This window comes from Polypterus senegalus, chromosome 15 (assembly GCF_016835505.1).
Source record: "Polypterus senegalus isolate Bchr_013 chromosome 15, ASM1683550v1, whole genome shotgun sequence".
In the NCBI taxonomy this organism is placed as follows: Eukaryota; Metazoa; Chordata; class Cladistia; order Polypteriformes; family Polypteridae; genus Polypterus; species Polypterus senegalus.
Window position 1 is genome coordinate 79,991,161 of NC_053168.1, and position 18,875 is coordinate 80,010,035.

Sequence of the window (18,875 nt, forward strand, 5' to 3'; positions counted from 1 at the left end):
TTGAATTTCATAAATTCTAAAAAGATAATCCTAGAATATATTGTTAATGCATGGTTTTTTAATATATTTATTAAAATTACTTAACAGCGTCTACATTAATGTCTTCATTAATATAATACTAACAGTAGCATCCGATATTTCAATGGAACCAATAACGCAGACTTGCGTCTTCTCCAAATTAATAAGAGAGACACTACCTACTCCCAAAATAAAGAAGGGGGTAATAAATAAAATGACAGGTAGTGTTAGTAATACAAATTGGTCATTTAAATGAAGCCCGTTTGTCCAAATACGATATACAAGAAGATTAAATTAAACAGAAATATTCCTTAAGACATATAGCGGAGGAGTATAGACAAGACAGCTAAGATACATTTTTACTTAGAAATCTGGTTTGTTTTTTTACTAGACCTGCTGCAGTGGTATTGGAACAAACTCCCAGCGACACTACAATGGAAAATGCATTTTTATAAAAAGGATAGGAACAAAATAGAAACTGTACATATCTATACGATGAACCGGGGACACTGGACTTCGTTTAACAAACGTCCTAATACCTAATGTGTTAATTGAGCAGCTGCTTCTCTCTCCGGTCTTTGACATGAACGTGGCCAAAGCACCAGGAAATCATCGCAAGTACTCTCTCATCCTGTGCGTTAGGTAGGTCTGTGATGCACAAGTCACAGGCGTATGCTGGTGACAAAGCAGCAGTGCAAGATCAGATAAGCAGATGCGCTTTAACGGCATTTCTCTCATGATAAACTGAACCGAAACATTCCTCATCAACACAGGTGCCGGTGAGAACCCTTTATTGGTTGATCTCTGATTTTCTTTCAGTTTTGATTTATTACATAACCATACATTTCTTCGTACATTTGTAGAATCTGAAAAAAAAAGATGAAGAAAATGCATCTCTTCCTTATAATGTTTAGAAATCACTGCAAGCTCAGAGGGAACACATCTTGGTTTGTTTGAAAAGACGAAAAAGTGTGAGAGGCCTGTAATCGGTGCGTGGCTATTGCCATTTCACTTAACATAGTGCGTCATTTAACAGTTGAATTCCTAGCCTATAGTGTGACAGTTTTTTTTTTTTTTGTTAAATGGTAGGCTTTCCTGTACACAGGTAGACGTGCTTTCAATCTTAATGCCTAAACTGGAAACCTCGTTTATAGGCACCTAAACTGCTCGATCGGGGGTTTGTTGGTGTGTTGTGAGGGAGGAAGCGTGCGGACTGCTCGCAGGTGAATGGAATACGCGGCCGCGTTTCTTGTTTAGAATCAAGTCATGTTTTTATTTAAGATCTTCAGTTACTCAAGTTTCTTTTTGTAATAATGTTTACTGCAGTAAACGTACTTCCCAGAGTATGCATAGGGAAGCATCACCTGTGCCATTAAACCATATACAGTAAAAAGGAAATACTGTACACCATGCTTCCTTCTATTAGTCTGTCAAATCTAATCTTGGTTTGGCTTCGGTTAAATGTGAATGCGGCTTTTGCATTTGTCACTGCCACCCTGTATATGCCAATCTTTAAATTTCAGTTCAAAGCAAATAAGGCAACGGAATCCATTATTTCCCACAACTACGTCTTCAGTAAAAAAAGCAAGTATTAAGCGCATTAAACATGTGCATGAACCATGCATTAAATCCATCACCAAGTGAATCCCCAAAACAAAAGCATTGCCTAACATATGGTAAAACAATTGTTATTATTTGAGCGAAAACCCAAAGAGCATGAAACGCATGTTTTAATTGTTCATTTTTCCAAATTTCGGAGATGGTTTGTGCTTTAAGTGCGAAATTGGAATACATCTAACGGACTGTCTTTCTTTGAAGTGTCACACTCTCAGACTTGTGATATAAAAGTGAAGACCAGAAACCCATTACATTACTAGGGTAAAATGATGAAATGAAAAAAGTGCATTACAAGAAAAGATATCTATTTTGTGCTCTTTGTTTACCGCTGTATTTTTCATTATCCTAATTCATTTGAATGGCTTTCAAACTGGAAAATGGAAATGTTGCTCTTGCCCCTATTTCAGCAGCAGCGTCCTGGCAACAGAGCAATTTTCTATCATCAGGGATAAATGGCATCGAACAGAACATTCTGATAAAAAAGAAAGAAAGAAAAAAAGCTTTAGCCCAAGAAGCCCATGATTGCTGCCCTTCCTGTCTGTCATCTCTTTACAAAATCCTCTCTTCAAAACCTAAGCTGCATGCTGTCAGAGCTAATAATGTCTCATAAAGCTAAGAAAAAGAACTAAAAATCTATACACAATGTTCTCATTTGTTGAACTTGTTCGATGTGCTGGAAGTTTTAATACGGTAAATATCTTATTTTACTTTGCTGTGTATTAAGGCAAAAGCAGTACCCATAACCAAGCATGTCATTTATTTAAGGGTACATTTCTAGAAGCATCAGGAATGAGAACCAATTACGAACTCACCTTCCAAACATGCGCTGCTTTATACACATGACGTACAGGCGTACTCGTTGCTTTTAAAATAAAGACATTTTAAATCTGTCTGCAGCATTCAGTCTTTCTTTATTATAATATCTTAAATGAACATGACTCTGAAATGGTTGTTTGTCCGGAATAAGGGAACAAGGTAGAGGAAAATTCAATTCACCCGAACGACATAAAATAAAATGGAATAAAAATAAATACATAAAATGCGTAATATTGTCAGATTTCTATTGTTTTGTAATAGGAAATGCAAAGATGAGAATTACACTTGACTCCGTCACTACTTCTCGTGCTTGGAGTGATACACTGAGGGCTAGGCCTGTTTCTAGTATATGTACAAGTAATAATAATAATAATAATAATAATAATAATAATAATAGCTTGGTTAATGACATTTTTCAGAATTCGTTCTTGAACTATTATGACTAAAAGAAGATACGTCATGTATACACATCCATATTATCAAACCACCTCATGGTCTCGAACCCGAAACCACTCCTGGCAACACCAAATTTATAAATAATCATGCATTTGTGTAGTGTTTGTATTTATTAGTATAATAATTTTATTAAAATACTTTCACTGCTCTAAAAAGTAAGAAAGAAGCACCTCAGCTATATTTTCCTGAAAGTGATGTCACGATAATAATTAATAAAGGTGTCACGATAGCTCATAGTCAACAATGCACTTGCCTATCTATCTATCTATCTATCTATCTATCTATCTATCTATCTATCTATCTATCTAATATTTTCAGTCAAAACCAACGGAAACCTAAGTTTTATCATTTATGCTAATCTACAAAGGTATACAGAAAAAGGCCAACGTGTAAATAATAGTTCACGCACGTGATTTCCCCAAATAATTTATTAAAGTGTTTATGTGGAGCAACATACATATACAAGGACTAATTTTGTTATTATAGTGTCCATCCAACTATCAATCTGTTTTCTCTTTACACTGCTAATGCTTAATCTTCAGACTCTGCTAAACAATTATGGGGCTGCAGGAAGAAGGAGCCTATCCAAACAGCACCAGCCCTGAATGAAGTGCCGTTATAATAATAATACTAATAATAATAATAATAATAATAATAAGAAGAAGAAGAAGAACTAAACGTATAAAGGTATAATGCTTACTGAGATCGCTTACAAAGAATGGATCGAAAATACGGCATTCATTTTCCTTGAAATATTTGAAAACGAGTACTTTTTTCAAATAGAAAAAGAATTTTAAAAAATCTGAGACTTTCGTGTTTTACTGTTTTAGTCACCGGAAATAATTTATTGAGTTCATTTTCCATTCGACTTTTAAAACGTCATACATATTTGAAAATATCCGTTTTTAAAAATTTCAACAGACGTAAAATTGATGCAATATTACTGAGTGCACCTGTACGGATGTTAGCACTGGAAAAATGAAAAAATAATACTTTTAGCTGATTAGCTGTTGCAGAGAAAGAAAGAAAGAAAGAAAGAAAGAAGCTCTAAGCTAATTTTACATTTTAAATGGTGTGTGTCGGTGAAAGTTTTGTCTTTCATTCCCCTGGGGTTGCTTCTAATACATTCATCATACAATCATAACGAAAATCAGTTAAATCAACATAAAGTATAAATAAATGACATTGCCCCAGATTTTCTGTTATTTATATTATATTATATTATATTATATTATATTATATTATATTATATTATATTATATTATATTATATTATTGTTAACAAGGGGGTGGCGTTGGAAAAACCATACCGGCTTACAAAATGTGTGGCTTCTTATTTACCCGTGGTGTTTTAATAATAATAATATCGATTTTGTTTCCAAATAAAAATAATTTCTAAATGAAATTGATGATGAATTGTATTACTACAGCAAAAAGGTTCAGAATGTTCAAGACATGATCCTTCTGTTCAAGAAAACAAAACAAAATTGCCGTTTTGCCTATAAGGTTTTACCAGAACGCGCACTATGCAGCAGACAGCGGCCAGCCCTTGTAGTGTGTGCGCTCCTGATTCTTGCTGCATTACTGGGAGCAGCGTGTGTGATCCATCTGAAGTCATTTTTGCTTCTCGCCACTTCCTTCGCACCATGAGATTTAAAGCCATCGACGCCTGCAAGTCTGTCATGGAGTTCGTGGGTTGCAAATCCAAAAAAAAAAGTTTCACTTTTTCCCTATATTGGACTAGCGTGCTTAACGCCCCACTAGATTCCCGAAATAGAGACTAGGATTATGGTAGGTGGTTTACCGTGCAATACAGTCAATAACTGCTAAAACACTGACCACAAAATCTTAAACTCTTGGAAAATACATATGCGCAAATGTGTTTTGCATAAAGCGTCATGTCAACTTTCAAACGTGATTAACAGATGTTGAAAATTGTAAAATTGTGTATCCATTGCACAGTCTGCTAAGCAAATGTTTAAATCTGACCAAAAATTGTGTTGCCCCAGATTTAAATGCTGTAAGGTTGTTTGTGCTGTTCAACATGACATCATGAAAAAGGCCTGCAGTGACAAGATGATAGTGAAAGCTTTTGACTACATTTATATTTCAATAAGACATGTGGATGTTTTGTTAAAAAAATTGCAGGATTTGTTAAAAAATGTTGCTGAATATAACATTAATGCTCTTGTGATTCAATCATTCAAGCGTACATGGCAAGATAAAAAACAATATTTACCCTCCCCCCTATATAAAAACAAATGGGCAAAAAGGTCATAAAACATAAAATGATTTTTTTTCAATAAATGAAAGGTTTGAAAATATTTTGGTGCATGTATCTGAGTGTCAAAAATTGAATAGGACTGCCCACAAATATAAGTCCACGTGTTCTTTTTTAAAAAATACAACAGAACAGTATTTGTAGCATCTTAATCCGAGAAATAAAAAGAAGCAAAAATCCTGAAATATGTATTAGTAATATTTTTGATAGAAAAGGCCCGTAGAAAACATACTATGATGAAAGCTTTGAGGTAAAGCCTTTTATCTGTGAAACAACACTACAGGACGGGATATACCAAGAGACCGAAATTGGGTTTGAGGCCAGAGACACGCTAGCTGTTATTAATATCGTGCAAAGAAATGAATAAAAGAAAAGAAAAAATAATAATATAAGAAGAAAAAGATAATACTAACAACGATCGTAAATTGCAAACGCTTGATTTCCACCGGCACCACGACTACATCTTTAACTGCTTTCATAAACACTCTGTTTCATTTTAGTTGCTTTCAGCTGCCCTGTTTCACATGCTTTCTGTCTTCGGAAGGGAAAGTGTTTCAGACATCACAGCTGCCTTTCAGGCATTTCCAGCTAGACCCTCTGCTCCATCTATAAATAGGCCAGCAGTGTATTTAAGTATACTACATTAATAAGCTTCAGGTAAATATAAGAGTAATTGTTATTCAAAATAAAATGTCAAAAAAGTTGCCTTAGAAGATCGCAAGGTTTACCTTTGTTAATGGTTAGCATTTCCCATCCTTAAACATCTTTCATCATGATGCCATTCGTGATGTAACCAGACTCTAATTGTTGTCTAATAAAATAGCTCGAGAAATTTTACATACAATTTTGCTTAAAATGTAATTAAAAAATATTCCAAAACAATATATTGCATTTAAAATGGTAACTTTGTATTGGTTTCTATATGTATTTTATATGTAAATTTTTATAGCAATTTCAATAATAAAGCCAAAGCACATTGAAAAATCATATATATATATATATATATATATATATATATATATATATATATATATATATATATATATATATATATATATACGATTTATTTATAGAGACCTCGACAAATAAGCATCACATATATTATAGTAATTTGAATAATAAAGCCAAAACACATTGACAAATCATATATATATATATATATAATTTATTTATAAAGGCCTCGACAAATATGAATCTTCTTTATTATTTTTATATTTGTATTTATTTGGCTGGCCATATCCTCTTCTTCGTACATCGTACATTTTCAATTTTATCCTGTTATTTTTAGCATTGTTTTAGCTATAGGATTAAAGCAAAACATTTTTTACGTAATGTTACCGATTTAGAATCTTTATAGCAAAATAAAAGGAAGAGAGGCAGAAAGAAAACCAAATGATTCTTCTAACTCTGTTATAAAATAATGCACTTTTTCCTACTGAATAGCAAACAAATCGAGTAAAATACAATTTTAACAATGATACACCGCCGCACCCACATGCGATGACACCTGTCATCCCAAAGTAGGCTAGCACTCAAATCACAGTTTAAAATGGGAAAAGCCAATCAAAACCAGCTACTTGACAGGAATCGCTTTTCCCAGCGGGAGAAATACAACAACAATAATAAAATTTATATTGATAGAAGATGCTCTCTATAGCATGAAATACATTTATAACTGGACAGTCATTAACCTAAAATGTGATCTTGGCATTTTTTTGAAAGAGTCAGATGATTTAAAGAATAGACACCTGTTTGTTTATTTATTTATTTGCACTTGTTTATTTATTTATTTACACTTATTTATTTATTTATTTATTTATTTATTTATTTATTTATTGAGCAAGTCAATAATACACACTGTGGATGTATATAATCCCACGACGTTTTAATTATTTGATTTGAAATGATTAAGGTGTGCTTATTTTAAATAAAACACAGTTGAGCATATCATTCGTTTTAGATTTTAAGAAACAGAGCTTGTCCCTTAATATGGTTTATTTCTGATAGGTGATTTAATTCCCTCGTTGCCTGAAAAGATGATCTCCGCCGCCTGAAGGAGAACCTGTTTTTATAATACACCTAAAACCTCATGTTCAAAGGCAATAAAACTGTCACAAGGCTGTAGATTAAGGTGAGTTGTTTGAAAATTACAATTAACCGCTGCCAATGATTTCTCAACCAAGCGAGCATAAAATAAAAGCAGGGCTGCGCAGAAGCTGAAGGTATTGTCTGTTTCGTTCAAAGTCGATTAGTAAAAGTATGGATCTGGTTTCTGTCTCGCGTGTTAAAGTGGAACTAAAGTTAAAGAAAAGATCAAGTCTACCTCTTTAAACTCTATTCAGAGTTACTGAACCGACTCAAGAGGCTGTGGCATAGGGAAGAATGCAACCGGAACACTTTTAAAAACATGATAACGCTAAGTACACGTCAACAAATCTGTCTACGGGCTCTTTAAAAAATACATACGTACGTCTTAAGTGTACTTTTTAAAGGTTCTTCAGATCGATAAAAAGAACTTTTTACATCACGCATACACACAGTATATATGTATTACATGAATACCAGACGGACAGACAGATAGATAGATAGATAGATAGATAGATAGATAGATAGATAGATAGATAGATAGATAGATAGATAGATAGATAGATAGATAGATAGATAGATAGTACTTTTAATGAACTGCCTCTTAAATGTTTCGCTGGGAAACAAACGACATTTTACGTATTCGTTCAAACCTCTATTTTCACTATTTTTCCTGGCAGCATACATGCATGGTAAGAGCGCATATACAAGACTGAGGGTCTGTGTGCTCATTGTGAAATGTACATCTGCTCAATGTTTAAATTAACTTCGAAAACTCTCTTTTGTTGTGCGATTCTCTGAAAAATACCTCTGGTGACAAAACAAGACTCCTGCTAAGTTCATACACACGACTTGTACGTATAAATCAATTTGTATGAGAAGAAGAAAAACAAAACGCAGGTAACGCAATCCTACCTTTGTCGTGACAAAGCACAACCAACACAGCCGTCTTCTGTAATGTATTGGTTGCAAAAAATATCGGGACAGCGTTAAGAAGATGCAGCCTTAGTTCTATGTTGAGCCTTGCAGTCTGCTTTTGCCTTGGTCCTCTTTGAAAAATGGTTATCCTGGCTAGCTGTGCAGTTTTAAATCCCTTAGTAAATAATAACCCTAATAATAATAGCAAGGTATGAAGTTCTTGTTATAGAAATGGAGAGAACTGAAACTAAACGCTGCATTTAGACAACCATTTTTGATAAGAGGATAATTGAGGCGACACTAGTGTATAATTAGAGGATAATTTATGCTATATCCACTTTTATTCCACCTCCCAAAATAAACTCAGTCCATAATCATTACAGGCGAATTGTTCTGAATTTTATAACAGCAATTTGAATAAAGTGCTGCAGTTAATCAGAGGAGATTTGTGTATCCCTGATTACAACCATAATTACCTCTTCCCACCATTTAAAATTAAATGAAAACCGCATTTTTTTTTAATAATTGTGTTGACAATAAAATAAAATCATCTGAAATGTGAATTAAGAGACTATTAAAGGGCGAAGGTACTTTGCATTGATCGTTTATATTGTGATCAAGATTTGCCAAACCGCTAACCGCACGTATAATTTGCATATATTTGAAAGTATAACACACGCTTCTGTTTTCAATAGGGAAAACGCGATGCTGACAGTTCTCCAAGGATTCATTCTGGTGACACGTAGTCGATTCATTTAGACCATGCACAATATGAATTAAATGTATTTCATATGAAGGGGGGATTCCTGATTGTCCGTCATTGTTGTCTACATATGAATCTACGCATTTTGGATACTACGCTTACAATACAGAAACAAATATTGTATGTGATTACGTTATCGGGATTTATTTTTATTCTGCGACTATAATGCACATTTAAGTATTCCAAATAACTAAATAACATTTATTTGTTTTAATAAACGATTATTCGAAGTCCAGAAATATGTCCTTAATCAACGCGGATAGGCTCAATGTTAAGGTTCATCATTTACTACAGAAGAGTTTCGATCGGTTTATGTTTACATAACATAACATTTTTTGGGGGAACACAACATCCACAGCCTTCGCAGTTATCAATCATGTTTGTCGCCGTAAGCGCATGAGTAAAATTAGTTTGCTTAAAACCTGATAGCAATTCGTCCGTTTAAGCATTTTAGTTCAAGTCACCGTAGACCTTATATCTAATGCTTCAGACAGTCGGAATCATATTTTTTTCTCTTAAATCCCGTTTAGCTGCTTCGCAATGTGAGCTTGTTAGGTGGGTTAACTCACTATGGAGTCTCCGGCAGAAGCCGAGAGTGGATGACGTCAGGGGTTGACTGACCAATCGGAAGGCGCTGCCCTTTGGAGACAAACCATTCGACTTGTGGCGTCTGCATCAAGTCTGAAAGCAGAGGCTCAATTTTAACAGAATCTACCTTAAAATCTCTGCCTTAACTCCAACCTATCTTCTGCCAAAACAAGTTGGAATCTGAGAAGCAAAAACAGAAAGCTTTTTTTTGTTTGTTTGTTTACTGGAGTTATTACGACTATAGTATTTCTTCTGCAAAAGAAAGAAAAATCACTTTAAATAGAGAGGAGAAATACATAACCTTCTTGGAACTGAGTGAGGGGTAAGTGCTCTCCAAGCAGAAAATTTGATGATGACCATGACTACGATGGCTGACGGTCTGGAAACCCAGGACTCGTCCAAATCTGCTTTCATGGAGTTTGGTCAGCAGACACACTCCCAGCAGAGCTCCCCGTCCATGGCAGGCAGCCACTACCCGCTCCATTGCCTTCATTCCGGCTCTCATTCCCACCACCATCAGCACGACGGGTCCCCGTACTCCGGTACCAATTCGTACAACAGATCGCTGCCTTACCCCTACGTGAGCCATTCCCACCATAGTCCCTATCTACCGTCTTACCACAGTAACAGTACGGCAAGTCAGACACGGTTAGACGACACAGGTAAGCACTTGCATTTCAATTCTTTTCGTTCTTTATTTTTGATATTTTACTGTGAGTTACAGCGATATCTGTGCAGTTCATCATTTGTGTCTCATTTCTTGTGGGGGAATTAAAGACTACTGACCATGTTTTATATTATGCAGTGCTACAACATTCGTTTGTAATGATCAGCGTAACAAGATGGTTAACATTAATGTGCTGATTCTGCATATCTTGGTCAGCGTATTTCTCCTCATGACAGTATTTTACTTTTTTTTTTTGTCTCACGCACGAGTTTTATCAATGGTTTCCAATTTTTAATGTTTTTGACTTGTTGCCTTCCCCTCCTCTTCATAATTTCCATTTGCTCACGTACCTGCCTTAATGTGTGACCCAATGACAATTATGAAATTTTACTATAACAATTACGTATTACGCTGTTCTTTAAAATATGCAATTAGCATTTAATTGACCTACTTTGAGCTCTGTCATTTCATTTGATTTAACAAAACATTGGAGGACGTCCATTTTGCTTATAATATCGCAAAGTTTCTTTCTTTCTTTCTTTCTTTCTTTCTTTCTTTCTTTCTTGCGCAGTCTGTGTCAATGGCATTTAACAACTCACATCCTACAAAACATTATATTATTTATAGTCAGTTTTTAGCGGCTTAGTGAAATATTTTTTTAAATAATTCAAGTATTCATAATCATAATCCTAAATTTAAGATTAGCTGTTTCCTTCTTTTTTAATTTAACGCGCAGTTTATAATTTGTTATACTTTCTACTATGCTGGTAAATGTTTAACCTTGTTGATACTTTATAGAGCAGCAGAAAACAACAGTGATTGAAAACGGCGAAATACGTTTTAACGGAAAAGGAAAGAAGATTCGCAAACCTCGGACAATCTATTCAAGTCTACAGCTGCAGGCTTTAAATCACCGATTTCAACAGACGCAGTATTTAGCCCTGCCGGAAAGAGCGGAGTTAGCAGCGTCACTGGGACTTACTCAAACTCAGGTAAAGAAGGACCAGACACAATTAAGTTGGATGGTTACTACAATAACGACCATCAGGGTGATGCTCTTTTTGGTTGTGTATTCTAGCAGAGTTAAGTATAGCTGTAGGCCTGTATCTCGGATTCCATAATAGCAATAATTTCCAGTTCAAACGCCTGCACATTTTTGAGTCTATAATTTATAGTAATGCACCAAAAGTTGATAAACTACTCATAGAAAAATAAAATAAAAATGTCACCACAGTAAGATGAAGTGTTAACATTGATTATTTGTTTTATACTATATCAGACAAAATGATGGGCATGTGTAATGTAAAATAAAAGGAATTAGTCTCCATAAAAGACAAACACAGGTCGACCATTTTGATTTCTTTCGAATTATCTGCCCTTCTGCAATTATTGGGCCTTATCTGAAAAGTAATCATCATCTAAATTGTAGTAATAGGTAAAGAAAATTCTCTAAATCGTGCAATAGACATGTTTTTGTTCCCCTTATTAAACATATTGATCTACTATTGACTGGAACTGTTGGAAAAAGTATGAGAACTTCAATCCCTTAGCAGCATTGGCGTCATCCAAGAATTTTCATTGTATCTGTTGATCAATAGCATACATCAGCCTGAAGGTATTTTGGCCCATTTCTATTTACTGACCTAATTAAAAAAAAATTGTTATTTTGGGGATGCCTTGGAGGAACTTTTTTCTTCAGGTTGTACATCAAAATTTCAAATAATGGGATTTCAAAATTCCTTCCATTTTTTTTTTTCTAAAAACATTTTTGTGTGTTTAGGATTGTTGTGCCATATGACCCATATTCCTTTGAGCTCTTGGCCATGGACATAAACCTTGACACTCTTCTGTAGATTTTTTTTTTTTTTTTGGTACTTTTTAAGAATTCTTTATTTTCTTAATGAATTCTGCCTGGCCAGCCCCAAAACACTTTAATCTTATAGCAGTACTTCATAGTTCGAATTATGGCTCTTCATTGGAATGCAGTATCTAAGCGTATCCTTGATCACGCCAAAAGGTCAACATTTATCCAGTGAAAATACATCCATTTACACCCTGAATCATAAATTAACTCTATACCAAACTTGCAGTGAGTTGCAATCAATGTTCTTTCTCCAAGCCGTGGTTTCCTCTGTGGTATCATCCCATGTATACAGCTTGTGGGCAGGGTTTTCCTTGTGGAGCACTCATGCATATACACATTTGCCATTTCAAGAAAGACTTAGCCATTACCTTAGGTTTGTCTGTGACTTTCTGGGTTGTTGTAGACATTGTTCTTAGAGTAGATTTTTTAAACACTCACCCCTAGGAATAACATTGCATTGACTTCATTTGTACACTGCCTATTTTACCACCACGGCCAAAGTCTTTAGCAATGGTTTTGCAACCCTTTCTAGGTTTGGTTTTTCAGAACCCTGCAGGAATTTCTTTAGATAACTGCCTTTTTTTCAACACCTGCTTGTGGTTTTGTTGATTGTGGTCTCTAAATCGGGCCATTTATCTCAGAAGTTCACATACTTTTTCTAGCAAAGATAATGAATAATGAATGGGTTTATGTATTCAATAAAGACATGAAACACCTTTTGCTGTATGTTATTTGTTTACAATCCTTCACAGATAATGTGTTGTGTTTCTAACCTTCTTTCCCATCTTTCTTCAGCAAGAAAATAATCTTTACTTCTAATCTATTTGGTCAGATCACTTTTGTCTGTTATTAAAATTTGCATGAAGGCTGAATGATGTTTTAAGTTGAATAATTGAAGAACAGAGTGAACTGTAAAGCATCTTATTTTTATTTATTTTTTATCCCTGCTTACTCGATAGTTGTTTATTACTGACTAAGGTGTAAAAGTTGTTGCTGCTATTGATTATTTCAAATTGACAGAAAGGCTTGTAAAATCGTTGTCCTCAAATTCTACTACTGTATGGTTATTGCTAGACAATCTTCTGTCAAAAAAAATCATCAAAAGCCTTGAGGTTTCCTCATTTCTACCAGCCCATACCCTTTTACCATCTCGTGTGATTTGCTTTTCTTTTACATGTTGTGTTGGTGTTATTTGTTGCAGGTGAAGATCTGGTTCCAAAACAAGCGTTCAAAATTTAAGAAGTTGTTGAAGCAGGGCGGGAATCCACATGAAACTGATCCTCTACCAGGGTCTGCTGCCCTGTCGCCCCGTTCGCCCACCATACCACCCATCTGGGACGTTTCTGCCACTGCCAAAGGGGTTAATATGCCTGCAAACAGCTATATGCCGGGGTATTCTCACTGGTACACTACGCCACATCAGGACACAATGCAGCGACCGCAAATGATGTGAAGACTGTTGGGTTCAGAACTGCATTTAATGAGTTTAATTGATGGCCAACACTTTCCCAAGGGACAAGGCAATTCTGAGTAACAAAACCTAAAGAATTCTGTAACAGCCAAATGTCTAAAACAGTCATCTATGACCTGGCCATTTTCTGGCAATAGGACAACGCTGACAATTTAAAACGGGTTTGTTCAGGTGGACCTAAAAGATGCAATTCAGACAGCATGAGGGATCACATGAACGGTTCTGATATAACAACAAATCCAACAGGAACACGTTTGGTGACAGGATAACTACTATTTTGTTCAGGAAGGTGCACGTCTGCTGCAAGAACTTGGGATAGATGAACATACACCAATGCCTATCTGAGAAGAGGAATGAAACGTGGATCTACTGTGATAAACATCACAAGCAGTCATGATGACTATTCCTCCATAGGAGAGGATATACACAATATAAGTTATGCGCATGACTGGCTATTATAGGCATATAACAAAATCATGCATTTTAAGGACACTGTATGTATATATTGATTAATTTCAGTTGTATATACTTTATATGTTTTATGTCCCTTTCATATATTGAGTAAAAATCACAAAACGTCAAGTTGTCTTGTATTTTGCTACCCACGAACTGAAAGATGCATTGTAAATGTCAAAGCTCTTTTATACAATTTAATTCATTTCAACAGCTTACATCTTGGCTCTTGTCTACTCATTTATATATTGCCCCATACAGCTGTAAATTAGTGTGCCTAGATCTACTTTATTTTTCTATCTTTTTTTTTTTTTTTTTTGCATGTATAGCAGAAGTTCCGATCATCAGATACCAAAAAAAAAAAAAACGAAACAGCTATAGCAGTTTAATATTTAGTATACTGAAATGTCCCTTTGCTTGTACACAGGCGAGGGAAGCTGCTGAGTCGCAGTGAGAGTCTGCGTGATCGACCAAACTCAGAGCATACTGTAACTCAGGCAGACTGCAATAGATCACTGGCCTTTAATGCTCAGTCTCCTAAAGACGAAGGTATAGAGAGCACTTTCTTTTGCCATATGCACTGAAGGCGTGCTCGGTTTTAAGCTTCCGATTACTATTGGCTTAACGATCATTTTGAAAATGACAATCATACTAATTAGGGGCAAAAAAAAAAAAGTGAGCGAGCGAGAGAGAGAGATTACTTACCCAAAGCTATAGCTGCTGCTCCCTGTCTATATTAATCGAGTGCTCTGGTTCTGCTGCTCCGTGGCCAGTCAATCTTGTCATTTTCTAGTACACTCATTGCAGTATTGACAAAATGTTTTTCTTTTCTCTTTTTCCCCCTCTCAGTGTGAAACAGTGAATGCCAAGCTCCCCAGGATCAATGCTGAACAAAGCATACAGCTGCAGTCCCGTCCAATCTGAAGCAGATATTTGGGACAATTTATGTTTTTTATCCGCAAGAAGAGGTTTTTTTTCACTCTCATAAATGCAGGCATAATTAGGGTAATTTTTGATGTAGCCTGCTGATTACAGCGTTTTTACCGTCAAAGATAATTACCTGTAATTTTCCTCCACTTTTAATACTAAAAGCCGTCTTTATTTGGATCCGAGGTAGCAAAGACGAAACAAAAGAGAAAAATTATTCTGTTATTCATACACAAATTGCAGAGACGAAGGCCTTACAATTGTTAAGGGAATTATCTAAAATTACAATGCTGAAATGGGAAAAAATGGAATAGCCTTTTAAGACTGCAGCTGCCACTGAAGTTTAATGTAGTAATAAGCCGACTTTATTTATTAAATATCACTCTGCAACTGCATAGAGGAAGGAAGGTAACCAATATGAATAAATACGCATAATCAGGTGTTTATGCATTTCATATGTATTGCTAAGCGCTATATCTCCGACTTTACACGCAAAGACAAGATGTCTTTATCTTGTTTTGACTACTCTTATCTTATGATTGCAAAATATAATCTATTAATACAATCATGCTTTTCAAAGACTATTTCTATTAAAATAACATAAATAACCCACAATCTAACCTATATTTGAAATGAGACGTCATTTCCAGGTTAGAAAAGTTGTATGTCCATTTCCGTACAATTCTACCTTCTCCCATTCAATTTGCAGTCATTTTGTAAATGAAATACGTAATTAATATGCCATTCTTGTTGTTCTCTTCTTAATATTTTCTAAATAAATTATTAACCACATTATAACTAACACCAGCTTAAACATTATATATATATATATATATATATATATATATATATATATATATATATATATATATATATATATATATATATATATATTACAATTTTCTTATATATTATGCAAAATGTTGTTTATAAAGCTGTCGAGCAGAGGTGTCAAAAGGAGACCTGCATTAACGCTATTTACCTGTCACTGCGGTAAAAGGAAAGCAGTTATTAAGTCACAGCGTCATCTATGGAAAGGCAAATGAATCTCTTAAGAGCATTTGAAAACACACTTAACAGAAATTTCGGAGGATGCAGTGACAGCTAGACTTGTATATCAATAGTCGATCTCGACTTTGGCTGTAGCTATGCTGCACTTATGATTTACGTATGCACTTTCCGTATGAAAGGTTTTACAATGACAGATTTTTCTATCTATCTATCTATCTATCTATCTATCTATCTATCTATCTATCTATACTTCGACATAGAAATTTCTATCTTTGTTAAAGCTGTTTTCGACGAATGTGGAAGATTTTCAAACACTGTTGCATGGTTATCATTAAGAAAATATAATGCCTAATAGTAAGTATAAAATGTAGCATGCAAGCGAGATAGATAGATAGATAGATAGATAGATAGATAGATAGATAGATAGATAGATAGATAGATAGATAGATAGATTTTGAGAGTGTGCTGCAATATTCGGCAACATTAACAAAAGAATTGTCCACTTACAAAAAACAAACAAACAAAAAGCTACAGAGAAAAACTAAAGCACTCAAAATCGTCTTTATTTAATATAAGTTAATATTTTGGTGAATTCGTCCATCTGTCACATCGATCTACATTATTTTACAAACACGCACATTAATGACCTGTTATGCAAAGTAATATATATATATATATATATATATATATATATATATATATATATATATATATATATATATATTCCTTTCTGCATCAGCTATTTAAGCTATTCCTTAAAGTTTAAAGGCTATAGACATGTATACATGAACAATATACAGTAATAAACAAATCACTTTAAAAAGCAGAATAAAATCGGAAGTTCATAAACTTACCATAATTCAATCTCTTTACATATATGTTTTAATGCACTAACATGAATATTATAGCAAGAGGAGAGCGGAGTGCTGCCTTTTTGTTGCCATTCGTGCAGGATCTTTCTATATACTCCTGGTTGAGCGAGCATATCCAGGTGTGAAATTGTTTGCACACCCCAGCACCTCTTATATTGCCAGCAAAATTAGCTATTATTACTGTCACTGTTTAGTGATGGTGAGCATGATATAAAAAAGAAAAAAACCCTTCTGTAATCAAGACCTGGCGCATCTTTGCAAATTATACATAATTGTAAATGTCCAGATTATAATAATACTATCCTAATCCAGCCGGAAGTATAATTATTGCAGAGTGTTGCAGCTGAAACTGTCCAGTAGGCTAACTCAGTCATTATTTAGACCCAATTTTTTCGGTGCAGATGGGCTTGCTGAGTGGAAAATGCACAATTGTAATTTAGAAATGGCACTCAATAGGTATTAGTTGGGAGGAGGATCGACGAATAAAAATGCGAAATGTGTATAGCAGCTATTAAAGTCAGGAGTCTCGATCGTGCATAGTCCCACTTTTTACATTTAAAATAATATAAAACAGTGATGTTGAACGATATATAGAGTGTCCCTGCAGTGTTAAGAGCTACAGACACCGTTAATATTACTATATAATTTCATTAAGCCACAACAGGTGACAGCGTTTATCTTCACCTATTAAAAACAAGTCGCATTTGAGACGAGTGCTTTTGCTGTTGTTGTTATGGTTGTTGAAAAATGCAGCAATCTAAAGTTAACTTAGTATATGAAAAATTATGAATAACGTCCGAGTGTCTGAAGCTGCCATTATGTACATTTAACAAGGTTTTTTTTTTTTTCCAGGTGTATATTGCGGAAAAGCTCATCCATTTTGGAATAATGTAAGCGCAATCACCAAGGTGAATTTAGCAACACCGAATCATGTACTTACGTGAAATCATTGTCCTCGAATAATAAGAAGGAAAAATATGAGTTTCCTTATTTCTCTTATTAGGCATTTTGCATGAGAATTGATTTTATATTTCAAAAAATAAACTTACCTCTCACGTTATTGCTGAATACATGCTTTAAATAATTCACAGGTATTATTATTCAACTTTAACGGTGCCTGGTTCAAAGAAAGAAAGAAAGAAAGAAAGAAAGAAAGAAAGAAAGAAAGAAAGAAATGTTTGACAGATGTTTAAATATCAATCTTGGACTTTAAAAAGTCAGGGTTGTTTCTTCTTTAGAAAATTCGGTAAAAAACAGAAAAATGAATCTGAGAAGAAAAAAAAAACCTTTATACCGAATTTGCTTTCAGCATATCATAAGTCAGCTACAGCTCACGCTGTTAAATTTTACATCGAAGGCCAGTTTTTGGCGGAGGAAGACGCAGTTCTGGAGCCACTCGACCCCCACAGGAATGCGCGTCGCTTCAGATCTCTGCGCCGCCGCCCCCTTTGGCCTCCTCTCTGCTATTCAAAGCTGCTAATTGTAGGGAACACAACACAAAGAAAGGAGAGCAGAGTCTGCAACCGGTCTGCAAGGGGGATACCATCAGCAAAACACCACAAATACGCATTCCAGATGTTAAAATGGCACTTTCCGGGGAGTACAGCCCATGTACTGTGATTCAAAAGATACGCCGGTTACACAATAAATCTGCCATCATGGATGCATTGTGCACAAGGCTTGCTAAACCACACTAATCGAAAAGCACTACTAAGTTAAGTCGTTATGACACTTCGTTATTAATTACCTGCGATCAACGGGAGGTTCCATATAGAAAACCGAAACTGAAGAAAATAAACACCATTCATGTTTATACGCCTTACAGGTTTGCTACTACGGAAAACTGCATTGAGATGGATTATTTACAACCATGCGACAATCGAGTGACCCGACCTGAAAAACGTTGACAGTAAATGAATGAGCGACAGTAACAGTAAGCAGCTTGAAGATTAAGGAAGAATAGCTGGTGCTTCACTCAACAACAACCAAAACAATAATAATAATAATAATAATAATAATAATAATAATAATAATAGCTACTGACAAGAATAACGGAAAACCCTTGTTGA

General features: G+C 34.8%; 1 protein-coding gene and 1 long non-coding RNA gene across 2 annotated transcripts in view; one reads left to right on the forward strand and one right to left on the reverse strand.

Annotated features, from left to right (window-relative positions):
- Window positions 1-8,525, reverse strand: part of LOC120515435 — a 47,997-nt gene extending 39,472 nt beyond the window's left edge. Inside the window, exon 1 of the long non-coding RNA XR_005630657.1 lies at window positions 8,188-8,525. This is a non-coding gene — a long non-coding RNA (uncharacterized LOC120515435). The remainder of the gene's footprint in view (window positions 1-8,187) is intronic.
- A 451-nt stretch (window positions 8,526-8,976) lies between these two features.
- On the forward strand, window positions 8,977-14,214 carry dlx6a (distal-less homeobox 6a). Its single transcript, XM_039736426.1, has 3 exons — window positions 8,977-10,203; window positions 11,007-11,200; window positions 13,274-14,214. The coding sequence occupies exons 1-3, from the start codon at window positions 9,891-9,893 to the stop codon at window positions 13,523-13,525; spliced, it is 759 nt and encodes a 252-aa protein (XP_039592360.1). The 5' UTR covers window positions 8,977-9,890; the 3' UTR covers window positions 13,526-14,214.
- The last annotated feature ends 4,661 nt before the right edge of the window (window positions 14,215-18,875 follow it).